Consider the following 21284-nt stretch of genomic DNA (forward strand, 5'->3'; position numbering starts at 1 on the left):
GTCTAATATTTGCACTAGAAACTCTTTATATGTCAAATTAGCACATAACTTATGATGTCCAATGAATCATGTATGACTTCAGCAATTGTGAAACATGAAATATGTCACTCCATCCAAACTAGGTGGTAATTTGACTTTATTAGCCAATGGGCTCACTCGTTTCTTCACTTGAAAATATTCGGCGTACCTTAGACTAAGCTTGCCCTTCTTGTTAAAAAGTTGCCAACTTCACTTCTCCCTGATGACAACTTGACATACACAAGCTTACCAACTTCAAACTCAAGCTTGCGAATATGTTTATCCCCTACAAGCAGCTAGGGGGTAGCCGAACCCACCCTCAAGCCAAACGGGGGTAACTCAAGCCACCCTTTGGCCAAAATGGGGGTGGTCGACCACCCCCAATATTTTCGTCCTTATTTATTTATTTATTTATTTTTAGAGAATTTCATTGAAGGATACTGAATTTTCACCATTTTTTAAAAAAGATACCTGAACTTCAAACCGTCTCAATGTAGAGTATCCATTTTTCGGGAAATCTCAATTAAAGGTCTTCCGTTAGTATTTTCCACTAAATCCTACCAAAATACCCTTTTTTTTGGGAAAAAAAAAAATACTAGGATTTAAGTGTTAGTTAAAATTTAACGGAATTTGCAAAAATACCTATACCTGAATCTTTGAAAATTTTTATAATTTTTTTTTAAAAATAAATAAATAAATACAAAGGTATTTTGAGAATTTTGATAGGATTTAACGAAAAATCTTAACGGAAGACCCTTAATTGAGACTTTCTGAAAAATAGATACCCTAGATTGAGACAGTTTGAAGTTCAGGTATCTTCTTTCAGAAATGATGAAAGTTTGGTACTCTTAAGTAAATTATCATTTTATTTAAAGGTAATTTTTAAATAATTTCTTGGATCTACGTGGCAGTAAAAGTATGGGTATCATTTGTGATACACCGCTACGTAGGATTCGGGAACATTTAAAGGTGGTGATGTAGACTGCCGTTAAAAAAATGGAAGAAGTTCAAACGGAAGTATCAACTAGGGTTTATTTTTAAAACAGGTACTATCCGTGACTTTTTGAAACAGATGTGGCTTTTTGACTCCGGGCGTAACCGGAGGTACTAATAAGGTATTTAAACCCTTTATTTTTTTCTTTTCCCTTTTATTGGTGTTACTGCTTCTACATTCCTCATGTTCAATGAAATCTCCGTGAGAAGGTGTGAGATTTTTTTTGGTTTTCTTTGAGGTTCAAAAACATGATCCTTACAAACTTGGTAAAATATGTGTGGCATTTTGAACGAATAACTCAACCTTTTCTTATCTAATTTGTAAATTATCTACTATTTTGTACACGTGCTTGTGTGGATGTCGAATATATAATAGCACGCCAAAGGCTAATATATTAATAATACAATGAAAAAGCACCCGTGCTTTATAGCTAGTTTCGATAACGCTATAATAGTACGCGAGCACCGAGGTGAAGAGTAATAAATCTTGGTTTACAAATTAAGAGTTGTTAGAGTTTGTGCAGTATAATGTGAGCACCAAATTGAGGTTGAAGAGTTATAATTGTGAAAGGAGCATGAGTATAGGATGGAGAAAGTTCAAATGAGAAGTGCTGCAATATCAATGTCAGAGCCATTTTCGCTTCCATCATAGCAAAGTTTTGTCCAATGCATATTCGAGGACCCCCTCCGAATGGGAAAAATGATAGTTGGCCCCTTGTTGCCTTTGAAACACCTTCTGAAAACCTCTCTGGGTCGAACTCCTTTGCATTGTCTCCCCAAAGTTCACAATCACGTTGGACAAGGATTGTGGGTAAAGCAATCAGCACTCCTGCTGGTATTGTCAAATTTCCTAGCTTTGTTTCCTTGTCAACTGATCGATTCATCCAAGTTAATGCCGGGTAGCACCTCAGAACCTCATGCAGTATCATGGTTACCTGTGCCATGGACAGCCATTTCATGTCAAGATGTTTATTTACATTAAAGAGTACCGATAGAATATAAATTAAATGATTAAATTCATCCATTCTTATTAGCTTAAACTTTTGAGATAAGTAATGATTTAAGAGTATCAAGCATGACACACGATATGTGAACATATCAACACGAAACGACGCTAAACATTGCTAAGAAAAACAAACATCTTTGGAGTAGAAAATTTAAAATAGTATAGCATGGAATAGTTAAAACCTTAAGCATGTTAAATCACTTGTTAACCATGGTGATAGTGTTGTGTTTTCTGGGGTCTGTCTAAAGATTATTTAAGAGATATCCAAGTCTTATGATTACATGTTAAATCACAATTTTGAAGGTCCCTGAATAAATCAACTAGATTGATAGCAAAAAAATGATTGAAACATGCATCTTAATTAAGCATAAGGAAATACTTACAACTTTAAGGTGATTTAACCCATCGAAGTCTGGTTTGTTCTTGCCAAAGACTTGCAAAACCTCTTCTCTTGCACGCTCTTGCCAATTTGGATACTTGCTCAGCAGAATCATTGTCCAAACAAGTAAAACTGAGGTGGTCTCTTGCCCAGCAAAGTAAAATAGCTTACATTCCTCAATTACATCCGTAATACTCATTGCAGCATTCTTTTCATTTCCAGATTCTTGAAGTTCTCTAGAATTGGATTCCAAAAGTATACCCAATAAATCATCATTGGCAGCATTGCCTGCCTTCCTTTCCCTCTCTCGTTTGTCAATGATTTCCTTCAGCAAAGTTTGTACTTCTCTGGCAATTTCATTCATCCTCTTGTTCAGTTTAGTTGGTAGAAACCTACACACAAAAATCTTAGAAATTGTGAAAGCACGAAGAAGGGAAATAAGAATGTGATTCCTCATTACTTTTGTGATCAGTTGTTAGGAAAATAAAATGGTTTTCAAATAGACTATAAGATCTGTTCTTCACTAAAACCGTGAGAATAATGAACTGAAATAGGTGGATGGGGCAAAAGTTCGCTGCATTTCTTGTCCCAACTCCTTTGTTTTTGGCAGGCTTACACTATTTCTTAAATTAACCATAATTCAATAAATACTAACTTGACCTGATTTCTAGCTGAACTTGAAAAATTTAAACATTAATTACCTCCATCCTGGAATGTAAACAGATTGTACAGCTTTCACAACGAGTTCAGCTTGTTCTTTTTGGAGTTGGAATATTTTTTTTCCTTCTGTGTAGCTACTTCCAAATGCTGATCGAGAAATCACATCACCTGACAAGTTTTCAAGATAAGGCCATACATCTAACTCACAGGACCCCTCTTCACCAATCAACCTCTCCCATTGGCTAATCATATCATTGCTACTCTGATAAAATGCATGTAACATATCCTACAGCAATCACAAGATAAAATTAAGATTTAAAAGCTCAGAAAGGAAACAGAACTGTTAGCATTCAAGTGTTTCAATGGAATCCCAACTCTCTTCTCAATTCACTGCTTTGGATATACATAAGCAACCTTACACTTTTAAAAACACACAATTTTAAATGTCAAACTGCAATTTTAAAAGTCAAACCACAATTTTGTCAAACGTTTAATCGTATGTTTAAAGATCATTTTTTAAATTGCACATTTTGAAACCGCAAACCCAAATAGACAAACCAAATGTTTGATGTGGAGTTACAATTTATAAGAGCATATTAATGGGAATACAATTGCATCGGACAATAATAATTCCTTCAAATCACAAACAACCAAAATTAAAACAATTTCCAAGCAAGATTTGAACAATGCAACCCTAAAGTTTTGCATCACAAACATGTGCTAATTAACCGGATGTTTGATAGTTAGCTATGGAGTTCAGCATGAAAATGTCTTTATGTTAAATCTCGTAATATACCAGTCTTGGATAAGAATCTACAACAGAATAGCATCTTGTTACCCTGCATCTTCGTGTAACTTAGTCTCATTTAGAAAGCTTATCCATATCTTTCAACAACTTAACATAAAGTAGCTTTCAAAGATAATTCAGGGAAATCGTATCACAAGTTTGAGTTTTGTCTTTGTACCCAGATGAATACCTGAATTTCTAATTTTGACAATTAAAGTCCTAAGTTGTAATTAATGACAAATAGGTTCTTGTCAGATTTTCCAACTAACCTTCAACAAAGAAAGTGTTAATTATCGTATATATTGTCTATGTCCCAATGAAAATGTGACACGTGCATGCAAATCCACGTCAACTTGCCATGTAAGCCATTATACCCAAAAAGATTACAAAAAAAAAAAAAAAAGAGAAGAAGAAGAAGAAGATGACAAAACAAATAAAAAAAGGTTGGAGATCCACCTCACCATCAGCCCTCCACTTCTTTAGAGGGAGACAAAGGAGGGTGGCTCCACCCACGCCCACCTCATAGAAGGCGCACCGGGGGTGGATCTCCAACCCCGCAAGGGTGTGCAAAGGTGGAGCCACCCTCTACCGCCTCGTGGGGTGGAGGGTGGTGGATCTCCATCCCTTGTTTTGTTTTCTCCTTTCCTATTTTTATTTTTATGTTTTATATAATATTTTTTTAACATAATTTCCTATGTGAGAAGCTAACGTGTATTGGGATATACATGCACATTTTCATCTGTCTAACGTGGACAATATGATGAGTAGTAAGTTTTTCATTTAAGATTGGACGAAAAACCTAATGGAGGAACCGAGTTATCCCTCGAATAAAACTCAAGACTCTAATTGTCAAAATTAGAAAGTCGAGTCTTTAGACTTTATCTGTCACAAAGACAAAATTAAAAGACTTTTGGGTCAATTTCATAGAAGTTATTTTTGAAAAAACGTTTTATGTCAAAACAAACAAGGACAACAAGAACGTAGTTTTAGACACAAGTACTGATTCCAAATGGATTTAAACAAAGAAATGAAAGTAAATTTTTTTTTTATAAGTAATAATCCTATGTACTAACACATTGGAAGAAATGAAAGTAATTAAAATAAGCTAACCTTCAACTTTTCGATACGGAATGCAGGGTTGATAATCTTTCTGTGTTTGGCCCATTTCTCACCCTCGTAGGCCACGACTCCCAATGCTAGCAACCTAGAAAGTGGATTTATACGCGGCTTCGGAAAGAGACCTGTCTTTGTTAAAATATCTTTTATTTGTTCCGGGTCCATAATAAACACTCTTGGTTTTGGCCCGACCCACATAAAACAATTCTTACCTGCATCCATATGTTTTCAAAGCTCAGAAGAAGATCCAATATCCTTATCATCATTGACATAATCAAAGCTACAACTATATATATACACTAATCATAACCATATAATACATACAACTATATTTATTATAATTTTTTTCAATGTTGTAGATTTAATTTCACTCTCTAAAAAACTTAAAATTAATATTGACCGTTAAAAAAATCACAAAAAAAAAACTTATTACTTTTTTGATTGGTAAAAAACTTACAACTTTTTTTACTACACCTAAATTAAATCTGGCAATTAAGGATTAACACTTCAAACGAATTGACGTTGGAATTTTCAGTAAGGCCAAGGGTACGAGTGAAAATGCTAGCGGATAATAACCGTCTGCATCCACTATTCACACATAACCGTTATCCGCTATCCACATATGCGAATGCGGTTTTAGAGTATGCAAATGCCATTAATAAACGCATCCGCATGCCCTATATATATATATATATATACATATATAATGTAAATTTAATTAAATTCACTAAAACGACGTCGTTTTGGATTTGGTAAGTTTAGGATCTTTAGGTTATATTAAGTTTTTTTCACAATCATTTCAAAGTTATACCTCAATACATTTACTTTTTTTCTTTTCTTTTCTTTGAGTAATTCGAATCTAGATTACTATATAAAACAATGACCTTCTATGACTGATAATCATAAATTATGTAACAAGTGAAATCTTAAATTATTTAAACTTGTATATAATAATAACCGCAGTATTTAAGCCTGTATATAAATTTGGATAGTAATCCAAAATGATCATTACCGCATATGCAAATAACGAATAATAACAACAATAATCGCGCAGATTTAGATATCTAAAAGTAATAGCCGCATTCGCATTTTCACCTTTAGCCAAAGATAAGTAAGGTGGACAAAAATATAGCAAGAATGAGACACATGGTCATAATGGGGTGGAAAATTAAGATTTGAACCATATTTAACAATCTTTGGCATTTTTTTTTTTTATGTGTTTTTCAGTTTTTACTATAGCTAGCACTACAATGAAAGCAGTCTTTTTAAAGGGCTCAAAAAGGTGTATATATATATAAGGCCACAGCTCTTTGCTCAAACATGGCGTCATTTGTTTTAGCCTAGTTTTTGGATTGGTTTTCTAAACTATTAAAAATGTTCACTAACTCTCTTGAAGTACCATCCAGTTATTAAGGTTCTCTCAATTAAATTAGTGCCCATAAAAATAAATAAATTTAATCATTTAATTTATACTTTAATTGAGACTATTGACATAAAATATTTAATTAAAATAAAAAATAAATCCGAGGATAGGGTTCGAACTTAAGACCTTTACTCTCATACCATTTTAAATCACTTGTCTCAAAAGTTTAAATTAATAAAAAAATATTAATTTTTTATGCATTTAATTTATATTCTTTAACACCCCAAAACTATCAAAATTTATCAAAATGTCACCGTGATCGGGGACGGATTTAGGAGGGGCCCGATATAGGCCATGGCCTCCTCAATTCCAAAAGAGAAAAAATAAAATTTTTTTTTTTTTTTTTTTTTGAAAGATAAACTTTGCTTCATTAATAACAACAGCACATACAAATCACGACCCCAAGAGAGGGGATCTAGGGATTAAAGACTTTTCCCTAACAACCAAACTAGAAATACACACAGGAACCTCTTCCAACCAACAATTATCCACCTTACGCACAGCAGCTTCCTTAGCTAAAGTGTGAGCCACCTCATTGAGTTCTCTCGGTACATGCACAAATGTGGCTTTTCTAAAACTTCTTAATTCTTTAATAACACTTTCAGAAAGGTGACCAGCCTTAGAGAAATGAGGAGGAGGTGAGTTGATGTCTAAAATTACCTGAGAAGCATCCCCTTCAAATATGACTTGAGAAAAACCCACCTCCTTACAAAATAAAACTGCCTTCAAAGCAGCCATAGACTCTGCTGCCTTAGGATCCAAATCAATTTTCTGCAAGATGCACCTAGCTCCCACTACCTCCCCAAAGTAAAAATTTAACCGGTTGGCCCTTACCAAAAAATCATTTTAGCCCTTAACCCTTATCCATAAGAGCTCTCGCTCCGTCCTACCGGAATGACAAAACTTCCCTTAATTATTATGAAAAAAGTTTCTCAAGAGAGCTATTTTTTAGCTTAAAAGCTTTATTTCCTAGCTAGCCTAATCATTTACCACTCCCATCTTCGTAAAGAGAAGAATACGAAACCTGTAAATTTTCCGGAAAATGCTTTCCGACGAACCAAACAGAGGATCAAACCGTTAAGACGAAATGGGTATTAGCGAAAAATGTAAAGTAGCATGATATTAAACAAGAAAACTGAAACATGGATTAAGCTACGAGCGCACCAGTTTTGGACGGGAGTGCGCAGAGATGGAATTGAAGATGAAAAGGATGTAGTTCTTGACTCTTGGGCGATGGGCTTTCTCCTAATGTGTAGAGTTTTTCTAGTTTTTAAGGAATTTGTGTTCGCGGGCATTTGCTTGGAAGGGTTTTGAGCAGAGGAGTTTAAGGCCGGAGAGAGTCAGCTGAGGGGGACCAGTGGTAGAGGTGTTCCGACGACTCCCCTTCTTTTTTTTCTTGTTTTTTTTCAAGGAAAAAAAAAAAATTAACCCCTTAAACTACCATTCGTTTTGAAAATAGTCTCCAAACGACCAATCTTTAGACTCCGTCCCCAAATAACCAGAAAGTTTAAAAAAGACATCTTTTATCGAAATATGTCTATAGTATGCCACGTGTCATTTGTCAACTATATTAAAAAAATAAATAAAACGAGTGTTCGAGATAAGATCCACCTGCCTCATCTCATCCACGGTTCCACTAATTGGAAATCAGCTTCAATTTTTTTCTTTTTTCTTTTTTTAATAATTGGGGTCTAAACATGAACAACAAAACATGTTTAGAAAAAATATATTTTTAAATATTCGTATATATATATATAACAAGAAAATAAATAAAAAAATTGCCACAAAAATTGGTAGACGTACCGTAAGTTTTGACAGTGTGATGGAAGAAGGGGACGACACGAGGCGAAATATCATCAGAGAAAGTGATGGGTTTAGAAATTGCTTGCTTGGACATGAGGGAGCTGTCCTTCAAGTCTCCGGAGAGAAGGCGATAGGAATTGCCGGCAAGCCCTTGTTCTCTCAGCCGCCTCTCCAGGTATTTGGGCGTCACCCACAACCAATTCAGAATCCTCCACCCAAACGTAAGGATCGTAACCAGAAGAATGAAGATCGCAGGTAGTGAAACGCCCATTTTTCGCAGAGGAAGACGAAAAGGAAGACGAAGACGAAGACGAAGAATTCCAAGTGTTGCAGAAAGATTAGGAAATGAGGTGAACGTGAATCAGAATAAACCAAAGGTCGATTGTCGTTTCATGATTGTAAGCACTACCTTGTCGTTTTCGACTGGTCCAGAACGACCAAAATTATATATATATATATATATTAAAACAAGGAAAAAATATAAAAATAAAAAATAAAAAATAAAATAAAATTATATTATAGTTTTTTAATTTCCTTTCAAAAAAATTATTAATTCTTTATTTTAAGTTTTAAGAGAATATTTGGACAAAAGTGAACTTTTTGTCACACTTTAATAGTTTAATGGGTCACATTAATGCACTTAAAAATTTATAAGACTGTTCTAAAATCGATTGTTAGTTCAATAAACTTTTTTATATTTTTCTCTTAAAACAAAGAAGGGGGAATAAACTCATGAGATAGAGGAGAGAGATAATGCTAGCATATTTTTTTTCTTTTTTATTTTAGCAATACAAAGAGAAACAAGCTAGGGATCGTAGAGACAAGGATAAAGTTCTACATCAATTACTTATTCATTTGAATATATAAGAGCACTAGCAGCAGATTCCTAACCATTTTTTCTATATTTAGGAAATAAAACTACTTTTTGCTTCCCTATAAAAAAATACCTCACAATAGATTCCCTTATTTTTTCCTATATCAATTAAATATTATTTTTTTACTTTTATTTTATACTTTTTCTCTCTTTCCTACTTTTTCTCTCTTCCCTATATCAATTAATTATACTTCTTTTATATTAAAATAATATATAGGGAATGAATAGTAGATATGTATACATTGGGAATCACTATTCATTCTCAACCCCCTCATCTAAATATAGGGCATCTGCTGTGGGAGGTTTTTTGATGTTTTTTTATGAAATTTTCCCTAAATATAGGGAATGGAACCAATATAGGATAACTGCTACTAGTGCTCTAATATGAGACACCCACATGAATAAGTATTTATTGTGGATCTCAATCCAAAAGACAATGCTAGCTTTATTTCTATTAGATTTTTTTTTATTTTTTTATTTTTAGATACATGTGAACCAATTACACACAAGAAATAAAAAACACAGTAGAGCCTGGGCAACCCAAAAATAAAACTAAGAACGTAAATATGTGGGGGCAATGCTTCCGAAGATGCGGGCCTTTTAGTCCGAGGCATGGATGCCACAAAGCTGAGTTCACCATTAAAGGTGATTTGATAAGTGTATTGAGTTACAAGGACCAAACACAAAAACAAAGGTAAACATTGAGAGAGGGGTACAACAACAAAGCCCAGAAATACATAAAAAATACATCACAAACTGCAGCACTTGTTCAAGTTGGGTGGGAGTCGTTCCTGTTGGCGCGTGAGAACCATGCGCCGCCCAATGGTGGCCTCTCAACAACAGGGAGAACCAGAATCATTTGGAGCCGCCAAGGGCTGAAGCGGAAGGTGGAAGATGAGGTACGCATGAGCTTCACGCACCGGTTGTTAAGAAGAGCGCTCGGGTGCGTGGAAAGCACGCGCCGACATCCAGGCGGCGAAGGAGGTGGAGAAGACTACCGGCGGACTCCTGAGACTCCGGAAAACCCGTTGCCGAGGAGCATGTCTTGAGAGAGAGGACGAATGTGAGAAGATCTAAGCCCAAAAAACTAAATACCAAACGTAAAATCCTCAAAACATGGTGGGTGATGGGCTAGTTAGAAGAAAGCAAGGAAAAAACTAGAAAAGGGGAAGATAAAACCGATGCAAAGTCGGCTCAAGAACAGATCATCTGGTGCATAGCCGACTTGGGTTTCTGAGAGAAAACTCTCAGATTTATTTATTTATGGGGAAGAAGGGCGGGTGGGTGGATGGGGAGAGGGAGATGAGGGTGAAGGGGCAAAGAGAAAACTCTCTAATTGTTTTAGGACGATAATCAAGCTGAGTAATGAATATTCAAGTTTTATTCATTTAATTTTATTTCAAATACAAGTCGAGTTTAAACTTATCGACGATAATCAAGCTGAGTAATGAATATTCAAGTTATATTCATTTAATTCTATTTCAAATACAAGTTGAGTTCAAACTTATTACCGGTTAGATGATTTACTCAAATTTGGCTTATTTATTTGTTGAGTAAACTCCAACTTGTTCGCTAACTACTCAGTTAACTTATTTATTCCTTATATAAAGTAAGTATTATGATTGTTTCTTTTTTTTCGTAAATCCATATTAATTATTAGGTAATCAATTATTGTTGAGATTTTATCATTTGAATTGATTACAAAATTAACTTGAATTTTAAATAATCCAATCTCAAATTTATATGAATGTTTATAGTAGGTACTTATCAAAAAATGTATGTTTATAGTAGGCATATAAATTCATTATGCATACATGCACATATTTAGATATACATACAAACATACTTATCACAAATACATATATCTATATCAATACTTACAATAACAATATTTTAAGATATATACATTATATTAGGAAAATAATTCTTATTTACTTAAGATGCTCTAATTACAAAATTAAAATAATACTATACAAAATTATAAAAATAAAATTACACGAATTTATACAAGTCGAATCAAATTTATACAAGTATAACTCATTTAATAATTAAGCTTAATTTTATGTTCACAATCAACTTATTTATAAAACCAACCGAATTCGAATAGATTTGTACAAGCAACTTTTTTTTTTTTGAACAAATAACATGTGCTATTTAACTTCTAGATGCCCAAAAGCTACATCATGAGCAATGAGGGACAAACCCCCCCCCCACACACTCTTAAGTCAGAAGGATCTGACTTAAAAAAATAATTACATATGTAGAATCTCAAATTTCACTAAAATTACAATCAGCCCCTTAACAAAAAAAATTCTAGTAAAACTTGAGCCACACATAAGCAACTGTATCTAGAAACAAGAGAATACACAAACACATCTAGCAGAAAATACAATCCAAAAACGTCAGAGGGGAACATTGTCTTCGCTAGAGACCGGCGCGTGTACAACACGCGCCTCCCCCGAAACCGCCAGCCATCAGATCAGCCACCCAATGCCTGACCGCCGCCTTTGTACGGCCAAAAAACGCCGGAACGAGACCTCCATGCGCCGGTTGAAGAGAAAACTTCACTGCCGCGTGACAATCACGCGCCGGTCACCGATGATTCCGACAGCCGGAACAAACAGCGGCGGAGCAAGAAGACACCGATAAACCAATCTAAGCAGCGCGTATCTCTAAAAAACCGATGAAAAAACGTAAATGTAGCATCAAAAGTTGAAACAAATTTGTACAAGCAACTTGTGGAATAAACATGTTCATTTACAATCTTACTTGTTTACTGCACCCAATTTCCTTTTTATAAATATCTTACAATATAATAAAATTTTAAATACTACTTTAATAAAAGTCTCTCTCTCTCGTTAGTCGTTCCTCTTTAGAATGTACGAAGCTAATAGTAGTACTTTAATATGTTTTCAAAGGAAAAAGGTTAAAGAAAAGGCAAAATAATTGAAAGAGAAATGCAAGATGATGTGGGAAGGCGCGTTGAGAGATGCATACGCACATGCTTACGCTTCGAGGATCGAAATTGGTCAGCAGCATGGGAGCGTGGTGGGAAAAGGCTGAAAAGTCAACAGACATAAAGTCGACCATAATTACAGTACGTGATCCTGTATATCTCGAGACAGTGACGTGACACATGCAGACGCATGTGCTTACGCAATCCAGGGCCGAATTCCGTGTCTTTCTTATTAACAAATGCCTTCACATGCGTGGGTGGTGCATGTGTACCCTTTGCCTTTGCTTTTTCTCTCTATCCCCCACTGGCTACTACACAGGGCAGTTAACCACGGGAGTCAATTGCTTGGTACCAAAAAGTTATCATATTTTCAAATTAATGTTTTTTTTTTTTAAAAAAAAAAAAAAAAATTTAAAAATAAAAATAAATGGAAGGAAAGAGAGGTTATTTCCGATCCTTATCCAAAAAGATGAGAAAGTTGATGATCTTAAAAATAAAAATGAGATAAGCTCTTCAACATTAGATCCAATATAAACTAAAACATTGTAGAAATAAATACAAATAATAAGAAATTGGTCAAACAAATGATCTGATCATCTTAAAGGCCGCACAAATGTAGTTATAATAGCAAATGGGGCATTGATTAAGACGACCCAGAAGAAGGTTGAAGCAAAAAATGCATTGTTATAGTCCAATGAAGGGACTGCAGAAAAGAGAGAAACTAACACAAATTTGAATACAAAAGACTCCACGATAAAATCAAAACACCTAAAAGTTGTGAGACAGCAACCCACAAAACAAGCGAGCAGCAAATTACAACAACAGTTGCAAAACAAAAGGAAAAGAAAAATACAAGGAAAATTTAAAAAAAGAAAAAGAAAGAAGAAGTAATAAAGCCCACTAAGCAACAATTTTAACAAAGAATGGAGCGAAAGAAAACTGGCAGAGGAGCTTCTGGCAGTAGCTCAAAGCCCACACGGCGGCGTGTGTGATTCATGCACCAGCGCATGAGATCCACGCAGCAGTGCGTGGTGGCTGGAACAAAACAGTAGAGACATCGGTGAAAAGCTAAGAGGTCGGTGAAGGTAATGGTGTGGCACGTCGGAGCAAAGGATGAACAGATGATAATTGATCTGACTTTGAGATATCTAGATTTGAGAAACACCATAAATCCATGAACAGCACACCTGTTGAGGGTGGAGCACAGCCATGAGGGGACGACCAGATGGTATGAGATGGTCTGGGGAGCAAAGAATCGCGGTGCCGCTACTTAGTAACAAAATTATATGCTTAACACATACAAGTATGCTTAAAATATCCAAGAATTCACTTAACACATCATAAAGCATACTTAAATGACAATGTAAAGTACAACTAACATGGCTTACTCAAATAGATGTGGATATCAACTCTGCATATCCTAATCGAGTTCCCACAAAGCTTTTTTCACTCTATGGTTTTGTCATAAGACTTTGACTAATGGAATAGCCTTTGTCCTCAACTGTTGCTCTTTGTGGTCTAATATTTGCATAAGGAATTCTGTATATGTCAAGTTAGCTTGTAACTTATGATGTCCAATGGATCGTGTATGACTTCCGCAATTGTGAAACATGAAATATGTCATTCCATCCAAGCTAGGTGGCAATTCGACTTTATTAGCCACTGGGCTCACTCGTTTCTTCACTTGAAAATGTTCAACGTTCCTTAGACTAAGCTTGTTTTTCTTGTCAAAAGGTCGCCAACTTCACTTCTCACCGGTGACACCTTGACATACACAGGATCGTCAACTTCAAACTCAAGCTTGTGGAGATGTTTATCCCCTATTGCCAGCGATGGGGTGGCCGAACCCACCCCCAAGCCAAATGAGGGTGACTCAAGCTAATCCTTGGCCAAAATGGGGTTGGCCAGCCACTCCCAATATTTTCTTCTTTATTATTGTTATTTCTTTTTTTGAGAATTTCACTTAAGGATATCGAAATTTTACAATTTTTAAAAGAAGATACATGAACTTCAAATTGTCTCAATTTAGGGTATCAATTTTTTGAAAAGTTTTAATTATGGGTAATTCATTAGGATTTTCCATTAAATCCTATTAAAATTCTCAAAATAGCCTTATCATTTTTTTTTTTTTTGGAAAAAAAAAATTACTAGGATTTTGGTGTTGGTTAGAATTTAACGAAATTTGCAAAAATACTCATACCTGAATATTTGAACATTTTTATAATTTTTTTTTTAAAAAAATAAATATAAGGGTATTTGGAGAATTTTGGTAGGATTTAATGGAAAATCCTAACAGAAGACCCCTAATTGAGACTTTTCGAAAAATGGATACACTAAATTGAGATGGTTTGAAGTTCATGTATTTTCTTTTAAAAATGATGAAAGTTCGGTACCCTTAAGTGAAGTAATCAAATTTTTTTTTTAAAGGTAATTCTTAAATAATTTCTTGGTTCTACGTGGCAGTAAAAGCATGGGTATCATTTGTGATACACCGCTACGTAGGATTCAGAATAGGTGTCAACATTTAAAGGGGGTGACGTGGGTTGCCGTTAAAAAAATGGACGGAGTCCAGACAGAAGTATCAACTAATTTTTTATTTGAAGATAGGTATTATTCGTGACACTTTTTGAAACAGAGGTGACTTTTAATTCCGGGCGTAATCACATATACCAATAAGATATTTAACCCTTTATTTTTTCTTTTTCCTATCATTGGTGTTACCGCTTCTACATTCCTCATGTTCAATGAAATCTCCGTAAGGTGTGAGAGATTTTTTTCTTTTTGGTCATTGGTGTTTCTGTTTTTGCATTCCATATGTTTGACTAAATTTGAGAAAGAGTAGTTTGTTGATTTTTTTTTTTTTTTGTTTTCATTCAAATAATATTGTGATATGAGAATGTTGTCACAAAAAGCTAGCTCAACGTGGCATGCTTGAATGGTTTTCTTTTTAACTTGGTCATTTTATTATGGGTTTGGTTTCTAGATCCCAGATAATGGTCCATGGAATTACAACTTCATGGGAGTGAAACAGCACCAGCTATGAAGCATGGGGTGATAGTTCGGGACACCTCTTGAATAGGAAAAAGATTAAAAAAAAAAAAAAAAAATCCAATATATATTTCTTACACAGTCACCGTCTCTCATTAAGCGGAACCTACCGACGTTAGGTGAGTCTCACTCCGTGTGAAAGGATAGGCGTGTATCACCTCCCTCATGAATGTTACCGGGAGACCACAAGCCAACTGCCCCACTCATTTCTTGAGTTCAGCAACTTCTTGGAGGAGGAAGATACGATTTTGCCTCGTTACTTGAGTTAGAAGACAAGTGTACAAACGTCAGGTCCCAGCAAGAGGACAGGTGTTCAGACATAACACGGCTTCGGCTCAACAGGTCTTCATTATAGATCCGTATGAATAGAAATTTCCCTTTTGAATAAATTGGGACCACTACAATGCCCTCCACACATTTGGAAAGAATTTGCTGTTGATACGGACATCTCTTCTCCACTATATATAACTTGGCTGTCTCCTCCTCCTCCTTCTCCACTCCAGGTGCTTACTTGTATATATTAATTATCAGAAGAAGCCTATGAGCTCGATCTTCTCTTTTATCTTCGACATGGAAGTGTCCATTTTTGCCGTTGTGGCTTCCATTGTGGCGCTAACATGGGCAGCATTGAGGGTGTTGATATGGGCGTGGGTGAGGCCAAAGACGCTGGAGAGGTCCCTGAGAGACCAAGGTCTGAGCGGCAACTCCTACAGGCTTTTCTTTGGAGACTTGAGGGAGAGCGCCAAGATGACAGCTCAAGCAAGGTCTAAGCCCATCAACTTCACCCATCACATTGCGCCACGTGTCGTCCCCTTCATCCATCAAAACGTTCACAATTATGGTATGCCCATTTATCCTACTCCATGTTATTAACGTTTAATGATGTTTTTTAATTAGTTTAAGCATTTAGGATAAGTGATGATTTAAGATGCTACGATAGTGAAAGGTCCTGATTGAAAATGAATGTCAAAATATTGATTAAATGATGTTTTTTAATTAGTTTAAGCTTTTATGATAAGTGATGATTTAAGATGATATGACAGTGAAAGGTCCTGATTGAAAATGAATGTCAAAATATTGATTAAATGATTAAGTTTAAGCTTTTGAGATAAGTAGTAATTTATTAACTTGTAAGTATCATTTTATACAAAATAACATAGAATTTGATGTGAAATGCTTTTGGAAAGTGCTTAGCTAACCTAAAAAAAAAGTGAATTTTCTGGCCATACTTTAGCTGAAGAATAGCTAGTTCACTAGGAATGTTATAAGACGAGCTTGGTCATGAATTATGTCTCCACTAGGGAACTTTTGCCAGCTTTTAAGATGTATACTTTGGTAATTCAAGCTGATCGATCACAACCATGTAAGAGTATTCTCATTCGGTTAGTCAAATGTTATTTTGACTAGTCGGGATGTTAAGATGGGAGCACAAGAAGTTGCATTCCGGTTTAGTAAAAAATTGTATTTTTTAATGATTAATATTCTCTTTTCTCTCGATAAATAAAGAGTAAAGAAATCATTAAGAAATAATATTTAAATGAAATAAGTGAAAATAAATAACTAAAATAACGAGTGGGATGTAAGTGATTTGAAAAAGTTGATAGCTAAAACAAACTCATGTTAGATCTTCTTTCTCAACAAATTTATGGTACTAAACATGCAGGTAAGAATTCTTTTATGTGGTTTGGCCCAACACCAAGGGTGAACATTATGAGGCCTGAACAATTAAAAGAAGTCTTCTCCAAGGTCTATGACTTTCCGAAGACAGGTGGAAATCCACTTGCCAAATTGCTTGCAACCGGACTTGCAACATATGAGGGTGAAAAATGGGCTAAACACAGAAAAATTATCAATCCAGCATTCCATCTAGAGAAGCTCAAGGTTTGTTAATTTGTTTATTCTTGCCGCCCATTTGTTCTAATCCATTTACATTCTCATCAACAAGCTTGAAGTGATTTGATTAGGATTAGATTGGATTTAACAAATTCAAATCATTTGTAATCTCTATAAATAGAGCCTCTTCTACACAATCATATCAAGCAATAACACCAATACACCACAATGTAGGTCTAACACCTCAATCCCATATGAGGAAGATAAGGAGTAGTACACATAGAGTGGGTAGTTTATAAAGATAATTATGATTGTTAAGTCTCACATTGACTAGATCTTTTGAGGTGTTAGTGTTAGTGTTTTTCCCTAGATCGTTACAAATAGTATTAGAGCTACCTAGTAACGTTAGACTATGTGGTATTGGAGCACTGCATGACGTGGTCCTAATGAGAATGTCAGGAGTTTAAGAGAGGGAGTTTGTAACACTTCGGTACCACATAGAGAAGATAAGGAGTAGCCCACATAGAGTGAGTGATTTATAAAGATAGTCGTGAGTGTTAAATCTCACATTACCAAGTTACTAGATGAAACTGAGTTTTATAAGGAATTTTAGGGAAGTTTAAAATTGACTAGTTCTTTTGAGGTGTTAGCGTAGATGTGGCTAGCGCTTTTCTCTAAATTGTTATAGTAGGGCTCTATCCTAGTGATTGACTTAGATGTCTAATTAACATCGAATCACCCATAAAATCCTATGTCTCAAATTTTTCTCTTTATTCCGATTTATATAATTGGTTTGTTATTATTTTTTTCATCTTCTTTGCTGTAGAATATGTTGCCAGCATTTCATGAAAGCTGCAGTGAGATGATTAGCAAATGGGAAAGTTTGGTGAGTGAAGAGGGGTCAACCGAGTTAGATGTATGGCCTTATCTCCAGAGTTTGTCACGTGATATGATTTCTCGAACTGCCTTCGGGAGTAGTTATGAAGAAGGAAGAAAGATTTTCGAACTTCAAAGAGAGCTAGCAGAGCTGGCAATTAAAATGGCACATTCTATTTACATTCCTGGATGGAGGTAAACTAGAACATATTTCATTGTCGATTTGTTAATACTTAAATAACAAAGTTTATCTTATTTAATAATCAGGTGCATTCATCAAATCAATCAAACTAAAAAGCAACATGAATTTTCATACTACAAGTAAAAGTGTTATTGAGCATGCTAAATAACCTCTTATTCTAAAAGTTTAAGCTGATACGAAGAAATAAATTTAATCATTTAAGGCCCGTTTGGTTTGCGGAATAGACTTCTGGAATTGTCTATTCTTTAAGGAATAGACAATGTTTTCCGGAAAGAAAAAAGAAAAGACAAGAATCCGGGGGTGGCCGCAACACCCCCAGAGTACGTCATGGTGGACCCTCGAGGTACTCCGAGGGTGGTCGCAACACCACCGGTGGATTTAGGGTTGGCCTAGCCTTCCCCGATCTGCCAATTTTGTTAAAAGAAGCCTGCTTAATTTATTTCTTATTCTTCTCAACCAACATGAAGAAACTAATAGTTATATGAGTGGTTTGCAAGTTAGGTTCCTACCAACACTGATGAACAAGAGGATGAAAGGGATTGACAAGGAAATACGAGCTTCGCTGAAAGGCATTATCAACAAAAGAGAGAAGGCAATGGAGGGAGGTGGTGAAGGCAGAAACGATGACTTATTGGGGATACTTATGGAATCAAACTTGAAGGAAATCCAAGAACATGGGAACAACAAGAGTGTGGGAATGAGTCTTAATGACGTCATTGAGGAGTGTAAGCTTTTTTATATTGCCGGCCAAGAGACGAGCTCCGTTTTGCTGGTTTGGACCATGGTTATACTGAGTAGGGAACCAATTTGGCAAGCACGTGCAAGAGATGAGGTTTTGCAAGTCTTTGGTCAAAACAAACCAGATTTCGATGGGATGAATCGCCTCAAAATAGTAAGTTTTTTTCTTTTCTTTATTTAACATATTTACTTCAAAATTTCTCTGAAAAAAAAAAATAGATTCTTTCCTTTAGATCTCATAGTTATATACTCGAGGAACAAGTAATATACTGTATATGCCAATTTAAGAATTAGGACATAAGTTATTAGTAGAAAATATGAGAGAACTCTTGTAAGACTTACCTATCCGAACAAGTTTCAAACAATCCGCCTATTTGTTTGGACAAATTTTACTGCTCAAATTACTAGCAATTAAGACAACAAATTAGGATCCCATGCAGTAAATTACATATATGAACATAGATACCAAACCCAGTAAAAGGTGTTTTTTTTTATTTTTTTTTTATTTTTTTATAATAGGAATCTTAGCTTGCTTAGGTATATCAAACCTATTTAGTTCATTGAGGAGTCATCATCCATTTTGCACCGTACCCTCTTTTCTAGACGTAGGAATAGGAGATGACTCAATTATGTAGCCTCACTCATTTAAGGTGAACTACTATAATGAACTGAGTAATCCTATTTAGCAGATTATTATATAATTGTCATATAAATGGGATGACGAAGCAGTGAAAATCAGCATTTGAATCATCAATAAGGGCTTGTAAAAAGAAAAGAACTAACAGCTGATTTTTACTGTCACGTCATCTCAGTCGTATAGCAGTCGTATGACAGTTTATTAAATAGCATTTCTCAAAATGAATAATTCAAATATTTTTATTGTCACGTCGTCACAGTTGTATGATAGTCGTATATATGACAGTCTACTAAATAACATTTCTCATTTTAGCAAAAACTAGCATTTGCAAAGATTATTGCGTCACCTTTTTCCTCAATGATGTTGCAGGTGAACATGATTTTGTACGAGGTTCTAAGACTGTATCCACCAGTGAATATGCTTACTCGAACTGTTCACAAGGAAACGAAACTGGGAGAGTTGTGTGTACCGGCCGGAGTTCAGATCTGCTTACCGACAATTCTGGTGCATCGTGATGGTGAACTCTGGGGAGACGACGCGCAGGAGTTCAAACCGGAGAGGTTTTCGGAAGGAGTTTCCAATGCAACAAAGGGCCAACTTTCGTTCTTCCCCTTCGGATGGGGTCCTCGGATCTGCATCGGACAAAACTTTGCGATGATGGAAGCTAAAATGACTCTCGCACTGATTCTGCAACGCTTCTCCATGGAGGCTTCCCCATCCTATGCTCACGCTCCTTCCACTTTTATAACTCTTCAACCACAATATGGAGCTCACATCATTCTACGTCGTCATTCTATGTAGTCTTAGAGTCCTAATTAACATGAACTTGTTAAGTATTTCAAGTTATAATAAGCTTTGTTTAGAGGATCTGCAATCATGTGAGTTGTATAAACGTGTTTTAATATATATATATATAAGCTTTAATCTTTTTCTGAAAATCCATCAAACCTACTCCTTGAAAAAGAGATGAAAATTATCAATTTATTATAAGAGCACTAATAATAGTTTTCTTAAATCTTATTCTTTTTTTCCTAAATAAGAGAAAATTCCTAAAAAATCGCTTAAATTAGATTTCTTTGTTGTTTTCTAAACTAAGCAAAACTGGTTTCCTTAGAGCATATTTAGCGAACTCTTCAAAGTTTAGTCAAATTTTGGCTAAAAAATATACTTTTATTATTTTAGTTATTCACTTTTTAAAAGGATCAAATATGAAACTTTCTAAATATTCTTTACTTTAAATAAATACTATTTTTTTTTTATTAGTTTTAAAGCAACCACTTCCGACCATTCAATTGTCATGAAACCAAAATTGAATATTAAACATCAACCACTTCAATATCAAACATCTCAAAAATCTACTTTGCTTGAACGTCGTGTATCTAGGGAATTAATGATAAACAGAATCTTTCCATTCGTATTTGACCATTCAATTAAATAAATCAACTACCATAAACTAATGTGGAGAATTAATGACAATTTGAACCTTTCCATTCATGTGCAACTTAGAGCATTTGTATATGGTACGTGCAATTAATAGCTAGATTTGAAAAGCATTTATTGAAGTCAATTGAATGTTTTTTCTTGGTTTGTTCGAAAACGGGCAAGAGTTAATTAATTTAGTTGAATGCTTTATTTATGGTGCACAGCTGTTTGTTCAATAACATATTCAACTCTTTTTTTTAAAAAAATGCTTCTTATCGAATCAGATGAAGAGTAGAGATAATTGCAAAACTTAGTGGTTGAATTTTATTAGACTTGCTCTTGATCATTAAATTTCAAGTTTATGGAGTTTCGATGTAGTTTCTCAAGGTTTTGACAATTCGTGGATGTTTTATATAGTTTCGGGAGGTTTTGACATTTTGTGAAAACCGTTACTAGAGCCGGTTCTAATTCTTAATAACCAAAAATCTTGGAAGTAGTTCCTAATTTTGGCCA

The 21284-nt window shown here is 35.0% G+C and overlaps 2 protein-coding genes across 3 annotated transcripts; one reads left to right on the plus strand and one right to left on the minus strand.

Moving 5' to 3' along the window:
- Positions 1–1377: 1377 nt before the first annotated feature.
- LOC133875207 (cytochrome P450 CYP72A219-like) lies at positions 1378–8528 on the minus strand. 2 transcript variants are annotated; one of them, XM_062313248.1, is made up of 5 exons: positions 8186–8528; positions 4954–5171; positions 3098–3342; positions 2401–2788; positions 1378–1946 (listed from the first exon to the last, which is right to left on the minus strand). In XM_062313248.1, the coding sequence occupies exons 1-5, from the start codon at positions 8454–8456 to the stop codon at positions 1521–1523; spliced, it is 1548 nt and encodes a 515-aa protein (XP_062169232.1). In that variant the 5' UTR covers positions 8457–8528; the 3' UTR covers positions 1378–1520. The 2 variants fall into 2 exon arrangements, with proteins under 2 accessions (XP_062169232.1, XP_062169233.1); XM_062313249.1 differs by lacking the exon at positions 8186–8528 and adding an exon at positions 7547–7760.
- A 7005-nt stretch (positions 8529–15533) lies between these two features.
- On the plus strand, positions 15534–20223 carry LOC133875820 (cytochrome P450 CYP72A219-like). Its single transcript, XM_062314059.1, has 5 exons — positions 15534–15904; positions 16727–16944; positions 17723–17967; positions 18476–18866; positions 19719–20223. The coding sequence occupies exons 1-5, from the start codon at positions 15604–15606 to the stop codon at positions 20148–20150; spliced, it is 1587 nt and encodes a 528-aa protein (XP_062170043.1). The 5' UTR covers positions 15534–15603; the 3' UTR covers positions 20151–20223.
- The last annotated feature ends 1061 nt before the right edge of the window (positions 20224–21284 follow it).

Source organism: Alnus glutinosa, chromosome 8 (assembly GCF_958979055.1).
Source record: "Alnus glutinosa chromosome 8, dhAlnGlut1.1, whole genome shotgun sequence".
NCBI classification, from domain to species: Eukaryota; Viridiplantae; Streptophyta; class Magnoliopsida; order Fagales; family Betulaceae; genus Alnus; species Alnus glutinosa.

Excerpts from the sequence above, each read along its gene's own strand:
- LOC133875820 (XM_062314059.1), top strand. The coding sequence starts at position 15,604 with ATGAGCTCGATCTTCTCTTTTATCTTCGACATGGAAGTGTCCATTTTT. Across the intron at positions 15,905-16,726 it reads TCAAAACGTTCACAATTATG|GTAAGAATTCTTTTATGTGG; the intron begins GTATGCCCATTT and ends CTAAACATGCAG. Across the intron at positions 17,968-18,475 it reads ATTTACATTCCTGGATGGAG|GTTCCTACCAACACTGATGA; the intron begins GTAAACTAGAAC and ends TTTGCAAGTTAG.
- LOC133875207 (XM_062313248.1), bottom strand. The coding sequence starts at position 8,456 with ATGGGCGTTTCACTACCTGCGATCTTCATTCTTCTGGTTACGATCCTT. Across the intron at positions 2,789-3,097 it reads GTTTACATTCCAGGATGGAG|GTTTCTACCAACTAAACTGA; the intron begins GTAATTAATGTT and ends TTTTGTGTGTAG. Across the intron at positions 1,947-2,400 it reads GGTTAAATCACCTTAAAGTT|GTAACCATGATACTGCATGA; the intron begins GTAAGTATTTCC and ends TCCATGGCACAG.